Below are 11282 nucleotides of genomic sequence, written 5' to 3'. Positions count from 1 at the left end.
AGCCAACAAGTTTGGCCCATGCGAAGCACAGCCTTTAATACACAACAATCACATTCAAACAGAAGAACAAATATGAAAGGGTGTCATTGTGTACATACTGATACACAGAGCCTTTCTCAACTCAAACTCCCTGCTGCTCAACCCACAGCTACTCTGAATGGATCAGGGCTCGTTAACAGCACAGACTGGAGTGGAGGGAACCTATATGTGCGTATGTAAGCCTCCCTCTACACACCGACTCCCAGTGCTTGATGTTTTCTTGATGCGGGGCCACACATGGAGCAGTGGAGAGCGCAGCAGTACACACTCCTGATACGCAGCCACTCAGCTGATCCAGCTTAGCCTCCCCGCCATCTCATTACAGCACAGCATCTGCTTAGTGTGGTCAAATGCACACAAAAACACCCGCACGCACAGTCCCAGCCGCCCACACACTCACATCCTCACATCAGACAAGAGCCGCTGGTGTAAATAAAGCTCTTCAAGACATTGGTTTATCTTCAAAACATTCTGATTTATTACAGAAAATCTTCAGGTTTTGAATATACTAGTTTCAAAGAGGTACATTCAGCTTAGAGGTTTGGAGTGTTGAGGCTGGAGACCCAAAAGGGCTGGAGGTGGAGAGGTGTCCCTGCTGTATGACGCAGGGCTGCCGAGGTGCCTGAAGACCTCCACCCCACCCTCACAGACAGGGACAGCGTCCACAACCACAGAGCCTCTCGTGCTTTTTTTTTTTTTTTTTTTTTTGGTACATTTTGATTTTCTTAGAAAAAGTGGCTGGAAAAAGGTTGCATTAAAAATACAATCCATTCTTTTATTCTTTTCATTTTAGACAGGCAAAACATTAGATTCCAAGATAATTCTTTTTTTAAGCTCTGAAAATAGCATCTCTGATGTCAGTTAAAGGTTTTTCATTTGTTAACAAAGCAGGCAGCCCCTCTCAGTGTGTCCGCTTACACCCAGCATAGCTCAGGCACAGTGCAGTCTTGAGTAAAGAACAGCCTCCTCCTCTATCCTAACATCAGAAAAACAGACCGTCTCAGTAGAAAATGATGCTGAAAGGCATGAAATTAACATTAACTTAGTTTTTTTAAAATCTCAATTTGACATTATGACTTCTGGAGCCGTTCTGTAGATACACTGTACGATATATATCATGTTAAAGTCAGTGAGGTTAAATATAAGGCCAGTAGAAAGTACTGCACTGGAGTTACTGTTTGAGCAGTACAGAAGAGAATTAAGGGCCCTGAAAATTCAGAATTCTGACTTTTTTTCCTCAGAATTATATTAAATTCAAAATTCTGATTCTGATTTAAATCTCTTAGAAAAAAGGAGTCAGACTTCTTCAGAATTTATTTTTTTTAGTTTTACAATGGCCCTGATCCTCCTCCGTAGAGCAGGGGTCAATAAAGTAGCGAACTCTTAAATCACCACACAGAATACTGATTCTGTAACAAAAATAAATATTTAGTGAGTTAAGACTCATCAGTTTGTACTAGGTGTTAAAATAACCTGGCAATAGGAGTGGTATTGGTTCAGAAGTTGACTTTGGGATGTTGGGAGTGTATTGGGGGGCTGCCTGTCTTTGTATATGTGACAAAGACTATTAAATGAGACTGGCACAGGCTCACACCAGAGCTGGAGTAACACAGACAAACTCAACTGGCACAAAGATGACCACTCTCCACAATTACAAAAAAAAAGATTTATGAAATAAAAGTATAATATTTGTGAATAAAAGTACACTTATAATAAATATGTCAAAAAGACAATACATGTTTGTGGGAAAAAAGAAGAACAATAAATTCAAAAACAGTATCTAAAAGTGTCTGAAATCATGGCATGTTTACATGGAATGTATGAAGCACTACACACTGGAGAAAAGAAAAAGGCGCAATCATCCTGTCGATCAGCAAATATGACCAGAAACAGAAGGGAGGCGACGGAGCGTCGTGCCTCACAGTGGCGTTAACTATGTTGACTCTGCAGGTCTGGAGTTGATTTTCTTTACACTCCAACATCAGCCTGCCTGAGACAAGTTACACAAACTAGATAATGGGTAATGAACATAAATGCCTCATTTAGGCTTTAGTGCATGTGCGCGTTTATGTGTGTGGTTATTGTGCGTGTATTGTTCTCGTCTATCTGATATGTGTGTGTGTGCTCAGGCATATATTCATGTGCCTTAGTGACCATCGATAAAGAAACCAGTTTCCTTAATAGTGCAGGAAATGTCAAATGCGAAACACATCGACAATGTTCAAGTAATCCTGGTTTTCATGACACGCAGGCTTTTCTGGCTTTTCTCATCCAGTACAGCTGTTATACACTTTTGTAACACACGGGCACACACATACACACACACACACACACACACTGAATTGTCACTTTCAGGTCACACTAAGTGTGGACAGAATCTGATCGCGCTATGTTCGTCTTTTTTGGCTTTGAGCAGATCATACATCTCTAAGCTATATACAGTACAGCACATATATTAATTTTCTCATCTTAAATGGACTCTTAAATTATCTCTGAGGTTGGAAGATTTAGGTCACGCTTCAAAAATATGCTTAACATCTCTAATCTATGTCTCGATCTTACACACACATACACACTTTTTGGATTGAGAGGTAAAATGACCTCCACTAACCGCTCTTATACCTTGTATACGACAGAGAATCATCAGTGGAAACAATCAATAAATCAGAAACCCGTTGTATCTGCTCTGAGCAGAACTGAAATCACCTTCAGTAACTTTTCATTAAATAACCTGAACCTGTGGATGACTGTATTTCCTGAAGCATATGAGAACCATTTAAGGAATAACCGTTAAAAAAAAAGCGCAGTAACCGTCGAGTAAAATAACCTCTCACTGCTGATAATGGGATTGTTATGTCTGAATAAAATCGTTGCAGAACACAGTGACTGAACATCAGTGGAGTGAAGCGTTGCTTTGAGCCTTCATTCATGCAGGTGAACCATTCTTGGAGTGGATATTACAACTGCTTGTTAAAACACAGCAGTTGGGTAGAGCTACTGACAAGGCAGCCGTGTATGCATTCATTTGTAAGCTAGTATTCTAAAAAATAAAAAATAAAAAAAACAAAGAAAGAAAAAGAGACGTAAGAGAAAGAAAAGTCATGCCCGTCATCTGAGTAGATATTTTAAAAAAGAATGCAGGGCACAGCTCTGCAGGCATGCGTGGGGGGTTAGGGGCTGTCGGGATTGGGCAGAGAAGGACGGAGCAGAGACACGCGAGTCAAAAAGACTGCTAAACCCCTTTTTATCCCTTCCCCCCCGTCGCACATCTCTGTTTTTCTTCTTCTTTTTTCTCTCCTCTTCTTCTCCTCCTTTTTTCATCAGACAGCTCTGACTGGACTGGCACAGGACCCTGAAAGTGGCCGATGCCACCGCTGCTGCCCTTCACACGCGCTCACTCAGGTGCCTATAGGATAGTGGTGTGACAGGTACGATCTGGAAAAGCACAAGCAGACAGGTTTTACTTCAGTACGTTTTCATTGTGGGCTTTTGCCAACAAGAGGAAGAGGACGAGACACTTAATAATCAAATATCATCAGAGAACAGGCGGTGATTGAAACACTCAAATGACACGTCCCCGCCACCAAGAGACAAGCAGAGATTAGTAAAGGAAATGCACCCAATTTCATCCAAGTTTACTGATCTGTTGAAGCTCAGCAGGGACATTGAACAGATGCAGTTAGGATTGTCTTGCTGGAGTTTACCTGGATGTTTGTAGCAGGTCGTCCTCTGACAGCTAGTGAGAATAAAAAAGCAGGTTAAATAGTGAAGGCTAGGGTTAAAAAAAGCCTGGTGCTATTGTTAAGCAACAGATATCAGTGATCCTGGTCAACAGTGATGGGAGGGTGTGACATTCAGACCTACCTACAGGGGGTGGACAAAAAAATGAAAACACCTAAACGTTTAATACAATATCAATTGGCCAATGAGGTGTAGAGATGCACTTTCACCTCAGAATACCTCCGGTGGGAAGGTCATCTTGGGTGATTATTGAATGCAGGCTTAAACACTTTTGTTATTTGTCTATTATAAGTGTGTTTATTGTTTATATTTCCGTGTCTGCACAGGGTGTATTATTTTGAAAATTGATTGGATGCACTGTGCTATTCCACTGTCTGACTTCTTCACCCGGCTCGATCTGCTCTGTGCAGCTTGACGCTGCTGTTGTCAGCTTCTGTCAAAAATAGACTCAGCACATATTCTCCCAGAGTGTAGAGTCGCTTTTGGGATGCTGATGAAACGCACTGTTGGCGGTGGAAACATGAGCATTGTCTAGAATGGCTGCTACGTATCAGCTCAGGCGACCTTCATATGGTCCAGAGGCGCCCAGTGGAATCTGGGGGTTTGACACTTTTAAATAATCCAAGTTTGACACAATCCAATTTACCCAAGTTTTTCATATTGCTTCAATAAAGAAGGCATTATGAAAAACACTGAATGGATAAATACAGACAAAATATATAATAAACCATGAAATTGAATGAATACATTTTAAAACTTATCATAAAATATTATTTAATCCTGCTTCTTTTCATGATTACTAATTTTATTCCAGCTGTTCATTTTTTTAGTTTGTTTTTCTTTTTTTTGTAACCACAGTGCCATTTTTTCCATTTCATAATGGCACTTTTAACAGGACAGGTCCAGTTATGTAATTGGCCGTTTGCTCATTCAGACAAAAAAAAACATCTAATCACATAACTGACTTTGAATAATTTGTTTTGATTGATAATCAACAAATTGGTGATGAAACATAGAATTCTAAAATAAAACATGAAGAAATAAAAGCACTCTTTGGGACTGAGGAAAAAAAAAAGAAAAACACCCCCAAGGCCACAGAACAATACTTTAAATAAACTTTGAGACTTTTTAAATAAACTTTGGACATTTTCACTAAAATAAAAATGACCAAACTCTTTTATTGTGAAAAGAAGAAGGAAGATGAAATTTCCTAATAATCTTTAAAAATGTATTGACAATTTCATTGTATATGTTGAATTTTTTGTCTGTATTTCTTCAAATGATCATTTATTCCATAATGTCTCAGTTATTAATGTAATATTGAACAACTTTAACAACTACAACTATTAGAATATATTCTAATGTGATGTTTCCATTCATTTGATCGTCACCCCCTGTACGTAATGCAGCAGCATTCACCTTCACATCATGCAGTGAGGTAAGCTCAGTGCTCACAAATAGGTCCATTGTTTGCCAAGAAAGTAAGCAGACGGCAACCACCAACACAGGTTTGAACATGCACACAGAACGAAACGACCACGACCAAGACACCACGTTTCAAACAACACATGGATGTCAGACATTTATAATCAAAGACCACCTCTGTTGTTTTACACCGTCGGACAGGAAAACCAAAACCACCTGAACACGCTCAGACATACCAGGTCCAAAAATAAGATGACCATTTAATATTGGGTTTTTCAAAGCACATGCATAAGGTGATATAAGCTGGGCTTCCAAAGGGAGGCTGAAAGGAGCATGTGTCTAAAAAAATTAAGGTTTGCATCATTTGGTCTAGGGATGCATTCATGTGTTTGATACACGCACCATATGACCATTTTGAATGAAAACAGACTTGAGTCTGAAAATTGCATCTCTTCAGCCAGCCAATATCAGCTCACGCAACACATAGGAACACACTGGGTCTTGTTGAATGTGGCCTGTATGCCTGTTAAGCCTTTGATTCTCTTGTTAAAACTCAGAGTTAGGGACCAAGAACTGCTGGAGAGGTTGGCTGGGGGAGCGAGTCTTTGATTGGCTTAAATGGCCTCAAGGTGGGGCTGGTACCTGTTTAAATGACCATATTGGACTCATCTGAAAAGGTTCTCATGAGCAGAGGCCTGGCTGAAGACCGGGGAGACTGGTTGCCCCCCACGCTCGACTGAGCCGGCTTCTTCTAGAAGGGTGAGGCAAGAGACACCAATGACATCACTACGCTGACAAAACACATAAACACTTCGCCCCTCTCTCTCTCTCTCCATCTTATTCTCTTCCTCGCATACAGACATACACATATACACAGGGAACAAACATATACATACACAGAGACTTTAAAACTGGACAGGTGGACAATGAAAGTCAATCCAGGTGCCTTTTCGGACACCTATTCGAAGCCTCGACTCTATACTAAATTGTCCAGATTGATACAGGGATACTATCCTTGCACATTTCTCAAAAGCATGTACGATATAACGCACGCACACAAACGCACAGACAAAATGCAGTGGCCTGCAGGGTTTGTGGTGAGGATCCAGGAAGAGGTTGTTGACTTGAGCCTCATGCAGGTAAGTTTGGGTGCTTTGACGTGCTGCATTCACCTGACTTGACATGCGAAGGCTGCAGGCATTGGAACAGCACAGGCAGCTGGGAGGAAGACACTAATACAACTGGACAGACAAGTATGGAGGACTGACTTCATGTTTTCAGCACAGATACCTGGTTCTACTCCACACTGCTGGCACACACCAGCCCACTGAACAACATTTCTCCCACTTTAATAAACATAAATCTAAAGGAAAGCACTCAAGTCAGGGTTTAAAGATGAAGCCCTCCCAAGGATAGCAATCCGGATGCAACAGATCATCTGAAATTTTCTGACTTATCTGTCCACCCGAGTGGGGACTGTAAAACACCACCCCAGGCTATTTTTAGAGGGTAAGGAAGGAATCTAACAGTGGGAGAGGAAGGACACCACAGGTAGGAAACAAGCAAGACTGGCAGACACAGAAACTCTGCAGGAAGGAGACTAAAGAGCTGACAGAAAGAAAAAGAGACCTCAGTCACTCCATGAGAAGCTGTGAGTGCTAGCGGTCTGCGACAACATGAAGATAGTAGAAGTCCCCGAGGAAGGAAGGCGATGTTTCATCTATCGGGCGGTAGGTCGAGAGAGGAAGAGAAGAAGAAATAAGAGGGTGAGACAGAGCAAGAGGAATGCTTGAAAGTGCAGAAGCGAGAGACACTAGTTAGGAAAACAAAGTTGGTTAAAGGGGGTGTTCTGAAATAAAACGCCAGTGTATTAGACAGTTATACTTTATAACCTGTAGCAACAACTGACATTTTAATGTTTAAAAAAAAATCCAATCTTTGTCAACCAATACAAAATCTTTAAAAACAAACACTGTCATAAGTCCATATTGTACAAGTGCTATACAACTCCCTTCAAATATGTGTAAAGCATTTGGTTTGGTTCATTGATTCTCCCAAATAAAACAAGTCTAGACACAATTAGGAAAAAAAAAAAAAAAACATGGGTGGAACGCACCCAAAAGCACAGCTTGTTCCACAATCATTTCCAGCTGCTTATAAAACACATTAGCCTCATGAGGAGCTAATGACAAAGTATGTCTGGGAAAGTTGTCTTCTGGAGAAAATGGGAAATCGTCCCGCTCAAATCCAACCATACAAACAACTCGCAAAAAGAAAAAAAAAACCTGATAAGGATTTCAAAGATGCAGTGGAGGAAAAATAAAATACATTTATAATCCTGTTAACAGTTTCATTATCTTTTGCTATATGACAAATACTGTACACTGCAATACAAATGCAATGTTTCTGTGTCATGACTTTCTTCAATCAAATGGGATTTAGAGCAATTAGTTAACCCTGCCAATCACATAAAACAACACTTGACGGTAGGCTCATGTGTCATAGGAGCTATCGTGGACTAGAGGACTGTGTTTGGACGCCAGCTGGGAAAAAAAGTTATTATGTTTTCAGAAAAAATGTAGTTGAGGTCTGATTAAGCCATTTCTCCTTCAATCTCCACCTCCTGAAACATACGTTTTATACAAAATTGTTGGTGGATGCCAACAATCCTCTACAGCATACTGTAACAATGCTCTGTAATAGAGCCCGACCAGTACTGGATTTTTGGGGGCTATGCCAACACCAATATTAGGGACTAAAGACTTTGGATACTGATAATATCAGCCAATATACACATGATCCCTCATATGTGGTTATCAAACACTTGTGACAAAGATCTGTACTGACGGCAGAATATTTGACATTTTAACAAAAAACTTTATTATCTGAAAAGAGGTCAGTGCACAGACACAGTAAACTTCACTAGGAACTTAGTAATTATAAATTATCCCAAGCATCTTTTTCTGCACTTTTCATTTCTATAAAATAAGCCAAAGCCACTTTAGAGTAATCCAATCATATTTAAAGGATTTGATTTAAATCCCTCTTGTAACTATAACCTACCCACATATTTCATTTCACCCAAAAATACAGGGTGGGCCCCACCAACAACAACCGAACCCTTGAGGAAATAAATGGTTAAATTGTCAAAACAAATGTAAAAATAAAATATCTGAGCATTGTAAATCTGACGCTTTTTAATGTACTTTACAGGATATAAAACTATATACTTTTATATACTATAATATATATAAAGTCTGAGCAGAGGAAGCGACAAAGGGAGTGTGTGTGTGTGTGTGTGTGTGTGTGCGTGTTTCAGCTGTACCTGTCTAGGGTTGGGCCTGCGGGGGTTGCGGAACACCACAAGCAGGATCTCTGGCAGTAGGCTGAGCACGATGAGCAAGATGATGACCAGCCAGGCCGACACCGAGCTCAGCATGTTGGCAAACACAAAGTACAAACGCTGCTGCCTCAGGAAGGGCCTGCAAGAGAGGGAACACTGTTTCACACCGACTGGGAGAGCAACAAGGGTTGAACAGAAATGAAAATAACAGGTCAGACACTCTATGGGTTATTTCATCTTGAGTTGCTTTCTAACCAGATAATTCCTCCCCAGAAGAAGCTGAAAAACACGTAGAAAGCCAGGGAGCCCCAGATTACAAAGTGGTTGATCCATGTCCAGTGTCGTGTGTCCAGAGCAAGCTAGAGTGACAGAGAGAAGTAACTAAATGCACATGTCAAATATCCAACACACTTTGCCAAAATCAATGTTCTGCGAGCTGCAAACTTGAGTAACGTATGTCTAACGGCTGCTCTAACAATAAACTTTACCTTGAGTGTGACAGTGAAGACAAGGACAGTGAAGACAATGGTTCCGAATGACCAGTTCCCGAAAACCTGCATTAAATAAGACAAATGAAAAAGCTTACTAAGGAGACAGTGCTTAATTAACTAATTTAATGTTGCACCGATTTTGAAGGTGAATGAATCAAACCTGGCCGTTATCCTGCAGTGCTGAGTTACAGAACAAAAGTTCAACACCGAAGAAGAAGAGCAGGCCATGGAAGACTCCGAGCAAAGTCCAGTAGAGGAATGGTCCCCACTGTAACATGGCATTCTTAGCAATCTCTCTAAAGAAAGTCATGAAAGAGAAAAATGTACAAAGTCAATGAGACTTGATTTTATTTTGTGACTGTGCTTTGGTGCATTTCTGGGGTTCTTTTGTTTTTTCTTTATTTATTTTATTATTTCTTTTACCTTTAAGATCAAAATAAAGATTGGGCGCTCAATTAGTTAATCAACTAACTGCCCCAAACATCTATATCTACATCTTAAACATAAAGAGGGAAGTCTCAGATGAACGTTGGTCCTATTTACTTAAAGGAAGCGACTTTACCAAGCATGCCTACATCTACCTGAAGTGTGCTGCAGATAAGTGAAGATTCCCAGGTTTACCTGTAGAGGGTGGCATTGTCCAGCAGAACCTCTATGCAGATGTGCTGCTCCAAAAGGCTGTAAGCCAGGATGGGCATAGAGGTGAAGCAGATGTTGTACATCGTGAGATAGGCCGCGTCATACAGGGGCTGGGTAGGATGGGAGCAGGAGGGGGAGTGACGGGGGAAGGGTTGGTAAGGGTGGAGGAGGAGGAGGGAGGACGGGGGCAACCAGGGGTTAATATCATGGAAGGGACAAAACTCATACACACCAACATACTTGCACATACATACTGTATAAGCAAGCTTATATACATCTTCCATGTACTTATGGAAGATTTGTGTCAGGGACCATGTGGCATGAGGGAGAATAAAATATTTTCCCGCACCTCGAAAAAAACACAAATACCAAACATAATTTACAATGTTAAAATTGACAATATCTATATCAGTGCATTAACAAATATGTCTATGTCAGGACCAGTTTTTATATGAACACAGCAACATAAAACATTCCAAATCTACACATACTGCATAATATAAACAAAGTGAATTCATCATGTGCTCTAAACTGCAATCGGGCCATCTAATCCATACCTGAACTTCTACTGTGTACTGTTAAGACATTGTTGGTAACAGTCTGTTACCCATGTCTGTAATATCTTAACAGTGAGATGTAGTCCAAGTCAAATATAAACATAGCAAGGGGCAGTAAGGGAGGGACAATCTGAGGGACAGTCAGGAATACAGGAGGACGGGGACTTGTGGATACAAGAGACACTGCCTCCTTTCATGTTGAGAACATCTTTGAACCTCAAAAGGCCTCAGGACATACTCACTTGCTGTGAATAGCCACAGAAGAACTGGTACAAAAACTGAGGTAAGATGAAGCAAAGGTTCTGCAGGCAAAGAGAGAAAGAGAACAGGCTCACAGTGAAGCATAAAAACATCAAAGAACATCACATGCATTCATACGCTCTTGTGTGTTTATATTGTAGGCACAAATACATTAACCTGAGTTCAACCTAAAAATCTGTTTAACTTAAGAGGATTGATTCTGTCAAATCTGTCTCTTTACCTCATAATCCTCATATCAAGTTAGTGTGTGGGTTTGTTTGGGAAATACAGGCTTTGCTAAAACCCACAACAACTTCTCAGCCTGAAGAATGATACGAAGGCAGTGTGACAGCAGCATACCTTGTAAAAGAAGTATTGCACCAGGTGTGCAATGCGGACGTAGTAGAGATGCCCATGAGCCAAAAGAAGTTTCTTTAGGTGCTTGAGTTTGGGGATGGCATAATCACTGTTCCTCACTGCCTGTCGACCCTCTTTACCCTTGATACCTGAAACACCAAGAACAAATGTCACAAACGCATCAAAAGGTTACCATTCGCTCCATTTGGAACAACAATTAGAGATCTGGGTTGGGTCAGCTTTGGAGTGAGATTTCTTACCAATGCCAACATGGGCTTCCAAAATCATGCTGACGTCATTGGCACCATCTCCAATGGAAAGGGTGATGGGGCTGCCTTTAGAGTTCTTCACCAGCTTGACTATCTGAAGATGGAGCAAGACAAAGGGGCAACAATTAAAAAAAAATCTGAAAATAAGTTATTATTTAATTTTATTTATTTTCAACTGATT

General features: G+C 40.6%; 1 protein-coding gene across 7 annotated transcripts in view; it reads right to left on the bottom strand.

Moving 5' to 3' along the window:
• Positions 1-493: 493 nt before the first annotated feature.
• atp11c (ATPase phospholipid transporting 11C (ATP11C blood group)) overlaps positions 494-11282 on the bottom strand; it is a 47808-nt gene continuing 37019 nt past the window's right edge. The window contains exons 21-31 of one of the 7 annotated variants that reach the window (XM_084353281.1): positions 11093-11195; positions 10836-10981; positions 10478-10537; positions 9661-9788; positions 9200-9335; positions 9037-9102; positions 8804-8907; positions 8531-8687; positions 6835-6925; positions 3744-3775; positions 3417-3474 (exon numbers count right to left, since the gene is read on the bottom strand). In XM_084353281.1, coding sequence (XP_084209407.1) covers positions 6836-6925; positions 8531-8687; positions 8804-8907; positions 9037-9102; positions 9200-9335; positions 9661-9788; positions 10478-10537; positions 10836-10981; positions 11093-11195 — 990 coding nt within the window. In that variant the 3' untranslated portion in view covers positions 3417-3474; positions 3744-3775; position 6835. The other 6 variants (XM_084353278.1, XM_084353280.1, XM_084353279.1 and 3 more) reach the window with 6 other exon arrangements.

This window comes from Pagrus pagrus, assembly GCF_965226575.1.
Source record: "Pagrus pagrus genome assembly, chromosome: 5".
NCBI classification, from domain to species: domain Eukaryota; kingdom Metazoa; phylum Chordata; class Actinopteri; order Spariformes; family Sparidae; genus Pagrus; species Pagrus pagrus.
Note: the sequence above shows the minus strand (reverse complement) of the source record. Positions and strands in the feature narration are given on the sequence as shown.